At 51.9% G+C, this 14,627-nt stretch overlaps 2 protein-coding genes across 2 annotated transcripts; one reads left to right on the forward strand and one right to left on the reverse strand.

Annotated features, from left to right (window-relative positions):
- Positions 1-280: 280 nt before the first annotated feature.
- On the reverse strand, positions 281-5,099 carry SLC2A10 (solute carrier family 2 member 10). The gene is made up of 5 exons (XM_032198495.1): positions 5,033-5,099; positions 3,099-4,478; positions 1,947-2,069; positions 1,254-1,389; positions 281-630 (listed from the first exon to the last, which is right to left on the reverse strand). The coding sequence occupies exons 1-5, from the start codon at positions 5,097-5,099 to the stop codon at positions 540-542; spliced, it is 1,797 nt and encodes a 598-aa protein (XP_032054386.1). The 3' UTR covers positions 281-539.
- An 8,102-nt stretch (positions 5,100-13,201) lies between these two features.
- On the forward strand, positions 13,202-14,383 carry TP53RK (TP53 regulating kinase). The gene is made up of 2 exons (XM_032198496.1): positions 13,202-13,553; positions 13,711-14,383. The coding sequence occupies exons 1-2, from the start codon at positions 13,202-13,204 to the stop codon at positions 14,187-14,189; spliced, it is 831 nt and encodes a 276-aa protein (XP_032054387.1). The 3' UTR covers positions 14,190-14,383.
- Positions 14,384-14,627: the final 244 nt, after the last annotated feature.

Genomic DNA, 14,627 nt, shown 5'->3' on the forward strand with positions numbered 1-14,627 from the left:
TGCTTTTGTGGGCATGGGCCACATGAAATCAGGCACATGAGCTGCTGGGCCTTTAGGGTGTTTAGCTGCATTAGCTCCCTTCTCAGACTCCAGGTTTCTACAGACATTATAAAAGGTGATGACATTAATGTATGCTGCTCAGAACTTGACATTCCTCCTGCAATGCTGTCCCTTTTATAAAGCACCAAGTACTTCAAAGAAGTGGAAAACAATATATCTTGCTCAGAAATGAACTGCCTGGATGGAAAGCACTGTCAGCAAAAATTGTTTTATTTCCTGCATACAAAACCATTAACCTCATAAATGATAGGAGATACAAACCGTGAACAATAAAAGATACCAAAGGAAGGGTGTGGTCCCTGCCTGGGACCAGCGACTCTCCAAGGACGCAGAGGACAGCTATGGGCTTGCCCCAAGGCTGAAGGCACTGCAGGGAGAGCAGCATCCAAGCAGAGGTCACCAGTCACAGGCCACAAGAAGAAATGTCCCAATGGCACGGTCTGCTCCCCTCCTCAGGGTGACGCTGTTGGTCCCTGGTTTCAGGTGCTGCTGGTGTGCTCCACTCGCTGGTACTGCCCGTGTGCGCAGCTCGCTCCTCTTGCACGCTTACACCCGCTCCCTTCCCACAGCCTGGGGGTGATGCTGGAGGTCAGCTGGTGCTACTGCTGCTCACTGCCAGTCCGGAGACTTGCAGCAGCCACCCCTCCTGGCCACCTCCCTCCTCATTGTGGCACTGCACAGCCTCCCTCCACTCCGGCATTTCTTGCCCTGTCACCTCCTTCACAGCCAGAAACGCACAAATCCCACTTGACCTGTCCCACCTTGCCAGGAATCACAGGCTTTGCATGGAAATGGCTGGGTGAGAGCCCATGGTCTGACACTGGGAGATGTCTCTGGCCCAGAGGAGGAGCACGAGTCCAGGATCCCAAGGGAAAGGACAGGAATATTGTTCCCTCCTGTAGCCTAGACCTGCACCATGTTCTGGTGCTGTTCTCCTCCTGTCACCTGCAAGCTTTGGTATCAGCCCTTTTCTCCAAAAATCACCAGTGACCTTGAGCAGCATGGCTGTAGGGCCCAGGACAGTGACCCGCTGACAAAAACATGTTGCAGCCCTCACAGCCCATCCCACAGCCTGGCCATACACCTGAGATGTTCTTGGTGGCACTGACCAGGCTGGGACTGCCCTGTACCACGGATCTCAGGTAGGGCTGGTGGGAAGCACCCAAAGCCTGCACTCAGGTTGGCACACGTACCGTTTCCTGGAGAACTGCTGGTCTATCTCCTCTAAGGACTGCCCTTTTGTTTCTGGAACAAAAAGGTAAATGAATATAACAGCCATCACTCCCATCAGTCCGTAGAGAAGAAACATCCAGGAGAAACCAATGGCGTCTGCAGAGAGATTCAAACACAGGAAGGGTCCATCAGAGGTAAGTCGCATCGTGGGATGCAAAGGAAGCTGGCTGCTTACTACAAAACGCTCACTGGTACCGGACAGGGAAAGCTCCTTATCTGCAAGGCCTGGGCTAGGAAGCAGCGAGGGAAAAGGATGGTTCACAGCAGGCTTTGCCAGCAGTACCACCGAAGGAGGGAGAAAACTGAGCTCCAGGGCCCAACAGTGCCATGTGAATGCCTCAACCAGGAGCTCTGCTACCGAGAAACTTTGTAAAGCTACTGGCATGAGAGCTGCAAACCCCACGGTTCCCTGACAGTGCAGCATTACAGCCCAGCCCAGTGGGTGAAGGATGATTTTTATGAAATGGGTGATGGAGGAGCTCAGACCAGTGTAACTGGTGCCTGCATTTTTCTGCTCTCACAGGCATTGGGGTCACAGCTGTTCCAGTGCCCAGTCCCCATGGTTCCAAACACCACTTGCTCTCCAAATGGCTGTGGTGGCCATCTTCACTAACCCACCTGTGGGAAATGGGGGGACAGGGACGGACACTTACCAATAAGGTCAAGGAAGGAGAGGCTGATCAGTAAATTGGCGGCCCAGTTAAAGCTGTTGCAGAAAGCAAAGGCTCTTCCTCTTATTCCAGCTGGGTAGATCTCACTGAGGACCAGCCAGGTCACTGCACAGATCAGAGACGAGAAAGATGGTTGTGTGGTTTAAGAAACACATTTGGGAAACGAGTGTGGAATATTTGGCAAGGGTTTTATAGAGAGCCAAACTCTGGCTTCACCCAACACCCGCTGCTGTTGGTGGTGAGCAATGATCATTGGTCTCAGGGTCAGGTCACAGCAGAGCACTTTGAAACTCCCATGCTCGGCACTGTGGAGGGATGAGATGCCAACAAACAGACCCAGTCAGCAAAAAACAAAGCAGGGGACTTGGCCATTCAGCAGATGGGAAAATATCGGCATATCTGCCATCAGGACTTGCTCTTGTAGAGAAAGGAGAAGGGGTAGATTAAAGAGAAAATGTTGTATTTGGGCTAAAGTCAGAGCTGGGAGCAGAATGCATCTTGAAGCACTCTCTCCTATCCTAGGGTTATTTTGATTGAAATGATTTAGAGGGTCACTGCCAAACTCCCGAGGCTTGCTGTGCACTTATGTTTTTCCTTCAGCTAGATGCTGTTTTCTCCCATCAAAGCCCTTAAAACAGCAAGTGCCAGAAAATGCTAGAACTCGCATGGAAGCAAGAACTAGTCTCTGTTCTCATCTGATAAATAACGATTTTGGAAGCCGACACTGAGAAACTTTCAGGGAGGTTCCATTTTCCAGCTCTGTTGCTGACTTTCTGGAGAAGCTCCTCAGTACCTACCCAGCCCTCTCTTTTCTTCCTTGTCGGGGTGCTGTGAAGATTAGGTAGTGCTTGTGGGACGCTCTGATTTTGCAATGAGCACGACAAGGGGGAAAAAATTACATGAGTAGTGATAGCATGGACAAGAAGGTTATTATGATGCTGCACCAGCCCCACAGCCAACAGAGCTGCAAGACGAGGAAATGATTCAGGAGGCTGAAGGGGATGTATTTCCAATTTCCAGACACTCAGCGGCTTGGTAAAGCAGATGCATAATGAATGTTTCAAGCGGACTATGAAGATCAGCCCCAGCTTTATCCTCTGGGTTAGCACAAGGATATATAAACACCGTACTTACTTGGTCCAAATCCAATTGAGAATGCGCTCACGAAAGCCATCATGCTCAGCAGCGTAATCCAATTTAAAACCATATGTTCCGTCGGGGGAGCACCACCAAAAGGAGGGCCTGAGCTCTCTTCTCCTGTCTCTGTTTTGGACTGACTTGCCAAGCCCATCTTCTGGGTGTGGGGAGAGTCAGTAACAGCCGCCCTGCTCCGAGCACTGGCAAAGGCTTTTGTAAGGCTCTTTGCAGCAGCAGAATCAGCTCCCCCCTGCCTGCTGCCTTCACCTAACGCTGGTGGGATGTGTGACCCAGTGGGCTGGGAGGACAGGGGGGTCAGGGGGTGCTGGCTGAGGCTGTGGGATGCGTTGGGGTCTGCGGCTGCCGTGCAGTCCCTGGCCATGGCCAGTGGAGCGATGCAGCTGGTGAGGCCAATGGTGGTGACAGAGATTGCCATCACCACGCAGCCGGCGATGAGCAGCACTCTCCTGCCAGCCTTGTCCGCAAACGCCATCGCGACGAGCGTGGCCACCACCTTTATTGCCCCCAGCCCAACAGAGGCCAGGATGGCAGAGGAGTTGCTCTGGAATCCCACCGAGTGGAAGATTTTGGAGGCATAGCCCAGCACGTTGGGCTGCCCAGTGAACTGCTGGAAGAGCACCAGGCCCAGGCCCACCAGAGTGCGTCTTCTCATGTTGTCTCTGGTCCTGAAAAGGTCCAGAAATGAGTAGTGCTTCTCCTTATAGGACTCCTGCTTTGCTGCCTCTCTGTCCTCAGCAGTCTGCAGTTGAATGAGACCCTTCTGGCAGTCTGAGTCCCACGAGTTTAATTTAACGGGGTTCACTGGGAGAAAGAGGATGCTGAGGAACTGCATGGCTGTCGGGGCAATGGCCAGTCCAAACATGTACCTCCATCCCTCATCCACGTCCGCAAAGACGTAATTCAGTGCATACGACAGCAGGATGCCCACAGTGATGCCTGCTTCGTAGAGAGACACCAGCAGCCCTCGCTGATGGGCCGCCACCATCTCCGAGACATAGATGCAGCAGGCCATGGACGAGACAGAAATGGCAAAGCCCACGGTCATGCGCCCAATGACCAGCCCAATGAACGACCTTGCCAACGTCAGAATAAGGCTGCCGAACAGCAGGACCAAGTTGCTGACCAGGATTGCTCTCCTCCGGCCATGGCGGTCAATGAGGATGCCCCCCACCAGAGAGGCAAGAAGCGCTCCGATGAGGAGGGAGCTCACCAGAACTTCCTGCCTGAAGCAGCCGAGGTGAAAGTCTGTCTGCAGCTGCAGCAGTGCACCAGAGATAATGCCCAGCTCGTATCCAAATATCAGCCCGCCCAGGAGGGAGACTGTAGCGGACAGCAGGAGGACCAGCAGGGCACGACCTGGAAAACAAGCAAGCAATGCGAGGTTCAGTCTTCTGGCTCTAGCAGGAAAGCTATCAGCAGGCACAATCTGGAAAAAGCTTTTCCAGGACACACAAAGTTTTCTATTTACAAAGCTAAACTCCCTCAGCCATGTATACAGGCACTTGCACATACACAACCTCCCAGGCTGGCACCCACTGCCATGGACTGCAGGGGCACTCACTGGAGTGCGGAACCATGAAAACAGGGCTGTGTTAGCAAAGCAAAGACTTGTATTTAAGTGGAGGACAGTGATCTGCTTTCCTGGAGTTGTGCAGGGACCCACCGTGGTCCCTCTTCATTGTTATAATGGCAAAAACTGTTCTGGGCAGGAAATGCAGCTTCCACTTTTTGGGTTTGGACTCCCTCTGTGTTACCATTATAAAGTTTCAGTCCATGGTTTGCAGCTTAGAAGCACCTGTAGGAAAAGAGCCATCCCTTGTCACCTGTGAATTTCATAAGTCACTCACTGGGACGGACTTGCCCTAGCCCAGTCCTCTTCATTACGGCTCCCCTTCCCTCCAATATCTCACCTGATTCCTTCTTCAAGCTCCGCACAATTCCAGGATGAAACAAGTGTTGCCGCCCAGCGCTCTGCATGCAGCACCTTTTCCCCTTAACCAGTTTTCAAGAAGGCCCTGCTGTTTTCCAGGCAGCCCTCTTTCCACGTCAGCGGACATCCTATGTTCACCCACAGAAGCTTATGTTTCTGAACTTCATTTTTGTTGTTGTGAAGCATTTATCACGGAAATACCAAGTTACTAAACAACCCCAGGATCCATGGGGGGTGGCACTCTACTTAAAGCTTACTGAACTATCAACTTCTTTTTTTTTTCCAGTCCCCTTCTGAGCCCAGGTAAAGGGAGAAATGGTTGGCCAAGTCAGTAAGTTGTTAAAGATGTTGCCTCCTTTCTTTCCTCTAACTTAGTTTTACAGATCATTTGTGAATGGCAATAACCAAGGCAGCAGTTTTCCCGTTAACATCTCCTCATCAGTAAAGTGGTGTCCTATAGGTATGGCCTTATTTATTATGTGATTATGTGGCCAGAAAACTCCCCCAGTATGTGCATTCCCTCTGAACTACAGCCCAGTAACAACTCCAGGCTCTACAATCTCACTAAAAATAAAAGCTTCAGACCTCAGGATTGCAAGGTAAGGAGTGGGAATTCAAAGCCTGCAGTGAGAGCTGATGAATGCCACATGCACTTCAACCTAAGCTGAAAATCTAAGGAAACTTTCTTAAAAAAAAAAAAAATAATAATAGTAAAAAAGCAGCATTAACTATTTCACTGCTGAGTACGTTAGTGGGAGGTTGATGGCTGTTCTTTGCAGCTGCAGGCAGGAACAAACATTGGGATGAAGCAGCAGGACAGTTACTTTCTGTCAAAGTTTGCAAAGCTGGGGATGGGGATTTAAATTAAATTTTCTATTGTCAAAGAGACAGCAGAGAGGAAGTCTTCTGCTGACAGGACCACAGCCCTCAGTTCCTGGGGGGCCCCGCCTAGCCTCTAACAGCTGCGTTTACCTTGAGTCTGAGCGAGAGAATTTGGACTGCTTTGACAGAGACAAGAGAGAAACCAGAAACAGTAAGCAGAAAAATCTGACTTACAGGAAATAAGGATGAATGCACAATGTAGTTAAAAATGCTGCTCACAAGAGTTTACTCCTCCTAGCTAATCCTGAACTCTTGGCATTACTTTGTGGGGGTGACTCTGATTTCTTCACCTCTCCTTCTCTAGCTCTTGGTACCCAGGATCACCAAGCCAGGCAAACCTTCTTGGGCTGATCTAGCTCTGCAGCACGAACTTCCTGAGCTGAAAAGCTCCCTGTTGCCTGCCCCAAATACAAGAAGTGATTCTTTGACCTTGCCTTTCTCATACAGCTGAGCATGCAAGTTTAGTAAGTATTTAAGCTTACTTAAAATAAGAAAAAACAACAGCATAAGCAAAGCAAACTGAACCCAAACTAACCAACCCGCCCCAACCAACCCTACAAAAACAAGGTGCTTGCTGCACACACTTCTCGCCCTGGGGAGAGGATGAAAGGGTGAAGATGTGCGAGCCGTGAGTCATGTCACTGAGCGTGGCAGAGGGGAGCGCACGCAGCGTGACAGCCCCCACTGCGAGGGGATCTTGGGGGAACAGCAGTGGCAGTGACCTGCCTCCCCCAGTCCCAAATCGAAAGGCACAGGTAAAGTGCATGAGTTTGCAGGTTTCTGCTGTAACACCCTGGATTCCAGCACATAATGCTATCTGTCTTCTCACATTGCCTTTGTTTAATTAGAAATACTCACAGCTTCATACTCCCAGCCTCAGTAGACCGTATGTGGAAAGAATGAGGCCACAGCCACCAGCCCGTGGAAAACTTTTCTCACCCTGCCTACGGGTTTTTTCCCCTCACAAGCTGTGTTTAATAGGAAACGTCCCTATTCAGCCTATAATCACAGCTAGCACTAAAGGTTATATCTGGGCGATAGCTATGTTTATAATTGTATTTATTCTGTATCCCTCTTTCCCTCGTGCTACTTGTGCCATTCCAGCTAGAAGCTGATCCCTGCCACCACGCTGTGTGACCACCTGCACCGTTTTTATCATTCCTTGTACACAGGTTACGCAGATAATTAGAAAAAATATTTGCTCACTGAGAACAAAAGTCTTCACACAAAGCGGGCAAGCCATTAGCTTCAAGCCACCAAGTGGGTTCGGTACAGGCAGCCCTGCTGCGAATGCCACAGCTGATCCGATCAGACTTTGCAGCTTTCCTTGTTAACTTAGTGGGCAGCAACAGTTCACGAACTCTGCGTGGGATCTGGCTCGGTACAGAGGCTGTTCTGGAGCTGCCGGGGTACCGGGGACCTTTCAGAGCTCATCAGGACGGCGAAGCCGGTGGGTCTCACGGGGAGCTGCGCCAGCACATCCCCTGCCCGTGGCAAAACCTGGGGGGAGGGCTGTGGTCCAGGGCGGTGCTGGCGGCTGCCCCCATCCTGGTTCGCCTTCCCTCGCCCCGCTCATGCTTCTGGGCCGGCCTTAGGGGCCGAGCCGCAGGAAATTACTGCTGTTTTGCTGCTGGAAGCGCTAAAAAAAAAAAAAAAAGGAAAAAGAAAAAAAGAAAAGCTGGGCGGGGTAAGCAAAGAGGGAGGGAAGGAGGCAGAGAGATGCAGCCGCAGCCTTCAGGAAAAGTGGCCAAGTTGCCAACTTCTCTCCGCCGCTCGCAGGGGGCCGCCTGCCCGCCTGCCGCCCCCCCCGGCCCCTCCCGACCCCCCCCCCCCGAGCCACTCACCCATGGCAGCCCCGGGGCGCTCCGCAGCGGGGCCGGAGCGGGGCCGTGCAGCGCCACGTCGCTCCTCGTCCTGCCTCCCGGGCCGGGCAGCCTGGGGCTTGTAGTCACCCTGCCCGCCCCCGGGGGGGGTCCCCGACCGGGAGAAGGGGGTGGGAGGGATGGGGAGGGGATGGGGCGGCGGTACTCGCTCGGCCCGCGGTCCCCGGGAGGGGAAAGGAGCGGCCGGGGGCGCTTCGGGGGGTGCCGGCTCCGTCCCGGGGGGGCTCGGTGGGGTCCGGAGCAGGACCCGACCGTGCCCGGCCTCCGCAGGCTCGCGGCGATGCTCGGCTTTGCTGCTGCGGAGTGGAAAGGCTCCGGACAGCCCGCAGGAGGTGGGCTGGAAAAGCTTTTCGGAGGCTCCGCTGGAAAGGCGAGGAAAGGCTGCTGGGAGAGGAGGGAGCGGTTCAGAGCCGGGACGGGGCAGCAGGGCTGAGCGGGGACTCTCACCTTGCTCTCGGCTTGGAGACACGGGGTCGGGCTCTCGGGCTCGTCTCCCTGCAGCAGCACAGTGCTCCATGAGGCACCGTGCCTCCGCGGCCAGCTTGCCGTGCAATTAACATTCCTGCTCCGCGCAGTGGGACAGAAACCTTCCTGCTGCCTACTGCATCAAAGCCACTGGGACTTCAACTTGGATTCAAGATTTTTTTTTTTTTTCTTTTTTCCTGAATCTGAGGCGAAATTCATGTATCCCAAATCTGAGTTTGTAAAAGCACTTCACAAAAGTTGCTACGGTTAGAAGTGTTTTCAGAACGCTTTAACACGGTGCAAACGTTGTCCCTCGGTGCTGTTTGTGCAAACTGCTGTTGCTGGACGTGCTGCGATGTGGTGAAGTACGTGTGTGTGCCGAGAAGCATGTGCAGTGCTCAGAAATTTGCTGTCACCCAGCTAGCACAGGGACCAGAGCAGGGACAAGGCTTTGGGGTGGGCTTGCACAGCTTTTCCCAGGGCCATGCCACACGGACTGCAGCCGAAGGATAAGTGGAATTGACCATAAATGACCATAAGCCTGCATTGTGGACTGGTATGTGACTGCATGTAACACACCATGGAGCCTGTGCTGGTAAAGCTTTTTGGACTGGGATTTTGACTCAGTCCTGGGTCGGGCTGGGGACGGTCTGCATCAGCGGCCATTGCACCTGTGGCTGCAGAGCAGGCACAGACCTCTGACACAGACAAAAGTAAACAGGTTGGGTAAGGAAGGAAAAACACGTGATGTCTTTTAAAAGAGCTTTTCAGTGGTCATTCCACGTGTTAATGAGGAATTTAGAAACATATTTAAGGAATCCTTGTTCTTCTATGTAGGGGGATGCATGCCATGTTGCCATTCTGGGACCAGTTGTTCTAATTCTTTATTGTCTTTTATTTATTTATTATTATTTTTTTCTCCAGTTCATAGTTTTGGGATGCCTTGGGCAGGCAATGCTGGATCATGTATGTCCTTTCAGCCTGTCTGTTGGATGTCAGGCATACAGTATGGGCAGCAGCTGATCAAAGGCTTTGTTCTTGCTTCTTCTCAAAGTCATAGTGAATATTAAAAGTGTTTCAAAACGTCTGATTTATAGATTAAGTAAATGCTTCCCATTCATATATTGTTATTTCAATAGAAACATAGAAATAGAAACATGTTATTTCAATGGAAAAATACCTCTTCTGAAACCGTGTGTCTCATACAAACTGACAGCTGCACAGGGATCATACGCACGGCGGAGACTGGCTTCAAACACAGCCAGCCAACAGAGCCCAATGGTGTTCAAAGAAGGAGCTTTTCAATAGGATTTGTAATTCATAATAAGGTAGATTAAATAGCTCTGAAGCCATGACTAGCTGTCACGACACTCAGAGGGAGACTTGCAATTTTCTCTCTTCCCCAAGAACCTGCATATGAGGCCAGTTTATGGTGAGCAGACATTACAGCTCTGTGTCTTGGCTCACCTTCCAGATTTTGGGAACTTTGGGAATGCAGCATGATCTTGCCCACGATCTCTGGCCCCCAGAGCCCCTCCCTGGAGCAGAAGCCCAGACATTTGGGGTGCGTTGTGCTAGGAAGTGGAGGAGATGTCACCCCACTGCACCAGGCAGAGAGCCAGGGGAGCAGCAGACCTCAGCAGAGTAAACGCGTCCTGGCTCCATGATCTACAACTTGCGCAAACAATTCCTGCACATTTTACTACGCTCCTTTTCAAATGAATTCAGTGTGAGAAGGATAAGAAATTATATTTTCTCCATGGTCACTCAGCATTTATTTATCTGCCAGCATAAAGCCACCCCTGACATTTTCTGGAGGCTTCCTGTTCTCTGGCAGGGTAATAAACATTATTAGCAAAGACAGCAGGGAGGCGAGGTCCTGGGGAGTACAGCAGAGCTTTATGGTATGTTTGCAAAAGGCGGCCAAAAAGATTACATCAATATCTGCAGAAATACAGCTGCAGCATCGGCACTGTGCGTGGCTGTGGGTTACAGTCCTCTGAAACCACACCACAAAAATATGCTGTGATGTGCAGCGGGGATAATGTTGGGAAAAAAAAATAATCTTCCTTTGTGGGTTTTAAAGTGCCATACATCTTTCTTATCGTACCATTCCTAGTAAATGGGCACTGGGGGCCTGCTGAAGTCTGTAGTTGTGGTCCTTGAGTCCTTTAGCTGCACATGAGAGGGGCTGGGAAGGGCTGGGTCCGCAGGGACCAGCTGTGCCCGTGGCCATGCAGCAGCTCACACCTCGTGTCTGCCGGTGTGTTTCTAGCCTTGCTGTCTCCTGAGATGCTCTCCTCCTTGTCTCGAGGTTGCGTGTTTTGGCATTGCCATTTCTCCATCTGATCCTTATCGCACTCTTGGCTGCTGGATGTCAGAGCAGCGAGGGCGCATTCCTGCTTCGCAGTGAATAGAAACACGCCCGGCCTGAGCCGCAAGTATGTGCTGCCTGGCGTGCTCGGCGTTGGCAATAGCAGCCCGCCCTGGGTGACACAGCCATGCAGGCAGCTCTGCGTGGCTGTGATGGTAGCTGGTGCCACAGGGCTGGAGCAGCTGAGACAGCCTGTACAGTCACAAGGGAAAATACCAGTACCAGAGGAGAGAGAAGCTCATCCTGAAAGAGGAGGATGAGGTGTTCAGCAACACTTGTCACATACTCAAGCACATTTTCTCTATAATTGACCCTTAAGAAGGGATTAAAGAGAACATGTTGAAGAAGTTCAGTACAATTATTGAAAAAGATAATGTCCATGAATAGGCTTAGAGTTGGCTGGGATGGAGCTAGCTTGCCAGGCACTTGAATTATTGTGTGCCTGTTTGCAGCCCAGAGAGCTTTCTCATTATTAGGCTAGGTTGCACATATTTTTTCTTTTAACGTTATCCAATCTGCATCCTAAAGTCAACAAACAGAAGGATGCTTCCACTGCTGCTGCCTCCTGTTCTCTGCAGCCGTTGCTAACAGGGCACAGACTCTCTCTGCCCCGCTTTGCCTTGCAGAGGACGTGGCAGTGCTTTAACCACTGGCACATTATCAGGGCAGCCTGCAGCACAGGCATGGGGCAGGCTTGGGCTCAGCAGCTCATGCAGCTCAGCATAGGGACAGCAGAGACTTTTACATGTAGATACTTATAAGGAATACCTAAGAGTATATTGCAGTCTGGTGCAATTTTTATTGCTGCAAGCCCATCCATTTCACAGATGTTTGCATCAAAGCAATACATTCTCCTGGGGCAATATCTTTTTTCTTGCAGTGGGTCACCCAGCACATCATGGAAGTTTTTGCAGCCTGGACAGGGCAAGAGCTGCTGGGACCAGAGTGAGCTGCCACTGGTCCTGGCGGCTGCCTGCACTTCCCTGCACACTTCAGGGATGCTTTCACACTGCACTTGTGGTAAGTGTGGAGCTGCCTCTGTGGGGTGCCTGATGCCCACAGCCCTCGGATTTGGCCAGGTGTGTAACGCTGTGCCTCTCCTTTCCCCTCTTTTCCCCATTGCGATTGCAGTTTGGAATTGCAGGGATGGCAGGAAGCGCAACCAGCTGCGTGGGAAGCAGCGTTGAAAATTCACACACATGAACTGTTACCCCTGAGCCTGCACTTGGCAGGTAGAACAGACCTCTGAGTCCACAGTGCCTTACGTGGGTGGAGGAATTCCCCCAAACCTGCATCCAGCCTTTTCCCAGACTGTCCGGCTCTGAGAGTCGCAGCCTCCCTCCTTAAATAATTTGGGGAGCGAGGGGAGAGCTGCCCGCAGCACTGCTGCCTGCCCAGCACTCAGGGGGTCAGTAGCAGCAGGGCTGTGGGCAGCGCCGTGGGACCCCGCTTGGTTGCCATTAGCTCGGGTTGCTGCAGTGCGATTTTTAACTCAGTTACATTGTTTGTGAAAGAGGAGTTTATAAAGGCTTGTCACCAGGAGAACAAAGTTACATAATTAAACAATTTACCAGCGAGTCTGTGGCTTCAGTGAAACTCCCTGGAGTCAGTCAGTACTCCAGTAAAAATACTGGGTGATACCATAAATATTGTAAATGGCTCTAGGCGGTTTCCGAGGGCTATGTCAACTGTTGATTGCATTCAAATAAAAGAAACGAATAAACGAAATCGCAGGCAAGATGAAATTTAAATAAATAAAATAATGGGAAAAATAAAGCAAAAACATTTTCTTTTGTATTTTGAAAGTGCCGGAGGATGTTTATGGCCAGCATGAGAGGGCCGTTGTGTTTACCAGAATTACGAATGGAGACCATCTGCGTGCACTTGTTTGTAGGCTGTACATCTGCAGGGACAGTGCACGGATGCTTAAATAAAACTCTGCCCCCGACACGGAGAAAGCCCTGTATTTGACTGCTCATGGCACGTGCAAGCTGTGAGCGCGGGGCCCGGGACCGAGCCTGTTCCCCCGGGCCAGCTGCCAGGATCCCACAGCCCCGCGGGGCCGTGCGGGGGCAGCTTGTGAGCGCTGCCTGAAAGCGCTCCCGAAGCAAGACAAATATTTGCCAGGCGTGCTCCCACCACGCGAGTGAGGAGTAAGCAGTACGGAATGCATTAATAAAATATAAATACCCTGGGAAAAAAAAAAAAAAAAAAAAAAAAAAAAAAAAAAAACAAAACACGCCGCTTTTCTGCTCCCCGAGAGGAGAAAGCAAGGACGAGAGTGCCCCGCGGCACCTCCGAAGGCCACAACCGAGACATTTTATTTACAGGGACCGCGCCGGGGACTCTCGGAACACAGCCTGCGGGGGGCGGGGCTGCACAGCGCCCGGGAGCGCGGGGATTTCAGGGTGCCCCCAGGCCCCGGGCAGCCGCTCCACGGACAGGGGGGGCCGAGCGGCGGCTCCGGGGCCGTGCCGGGAGCGCTGAGCGGGGAGCACCCGGCGGGGCAGGGCCGGGCCGGGACCCCGCACGGCGGCCGCCCAAGATGGCGGAGCACAGCGGCGCGGCGCGCATGCGCGGTGAGGTCTCGGCGCCTAAGATGGCGGCGGCCGGCAGCGCCGAGGCTACGGACGGGGTCGCGACGGCCGTGGGGAACTCGGCTGAGGCCGGGGCGGCCGCGCCGGGCCCGGCGGTGTCCGAGGCTCCGCCGCTACCGGGGCTGCAGCTGGTGCAGCAGGGCGCCGAGGCGCGGGTGTACCGGGGGCGCTTCCTGGGGCGGGCGGCCGTGGTGAAGCTCCGCTTCCCGAAGCGCTACCGGCACCCGGCGCTCGAGGAGCGGCTCAGCCGGCGGCGCACGGCGCAGGAGGCGCGGTCCTTGCTGCGCTGCCGCCGGGCAGGTGGGCACGGCACGGGACGGGGTCTGTGACGGGGCAGCCCTCGTTTCCCGGGGCTAGGGCGGTCCGAGTGTCTGCCAAGGCCCTCCACCGGTTTCTTAGTAAGGTAACGCCAATTAACAGCCACCCTCTGCCTTTTTTTTTTTTTTTTTTTTAATAGGGATTCCGGCCCCAGTGGTCTACTTCGTGGATTATGTGACCAACTGCATATATCTTGAAGATATCGTAGGCTCGATCACCGTTCAAGACCACATTAATTCCGTACAAGACAGTGGAAATGACACCAGTAGCCTCCTTAATTTAGCGGAGAAGATGGGCGAGCTGTTAGCGAGGATGCATGATGAAGACCTTATACATGGGGATCTGACGACTTCCAACGTACTTCTGCGACCGCCCGCGGAGAAGCTGGACTTGGTGTTGATAGATTTTGGACTCAGTTTTATTTCAGGTCTTCCAGAGGATAAAGGGGTTGATTTGTATGTTCTGGAAAAAGCCTTCCTTAGTACTCATCCCAATACAGAAACTCTGTTCAAAGCCCTATTGAAGACCTATGGAGCGACATCTAAAAAGTCTGGCCCTGTGATGAAAAGGCTGGATGAAGTGCGGCTGAGGGGAAGGAAGAGATCCATGGTGGGGTGAAAGCAAGTGTAGGGATGGAGAAATAGTGCTACCTAGGTTCAGCGAGTATGGTTATTTATACTTCCATTTGGTTTTATTTCACAGGTTACTATTTTGATAACTGTGTCTTATATTAAATAAATCTGAATGAATTTGTAACAGTGTCGTAAAGTAATTGTGAGACGCGAGCACACATGAAAGACAACTAAAGGTTATTTCTTTCCTAAATGTTGAATATTTCTTTTAAAATTGAGCTTTCAGTGTCATTCCACGGGCCTTCTTTGTGTAATTAGAATCACACCAAGTGATCTTCCTCAGCCCATGGACTGTAGATTTCTGGGAGGCAGGAGGGGCCTGAGGGTACCAGAACACCTACCAAAGGTAATTAAGACAAATATTTTTCTCAGAAGACTTGCTACAAAGGGCTTAAATACATTACAAAGTCCAGTACACATCCTG

Source organism: Aythya fuligula, chromosome 16, assembly GCF_009819795.1.
Source record: "Aythya fuligula isolate bAytFul2 chromosome 16, bAytFul2.pri, whole genome shotgun sequence".
In the NCBI taxonomy this organism is placed as follows: Eukaryota; Metazoa; Chordata; class Aves; order Anseriformes; family Anatidae; genus Aythya; species Aythya fuligula.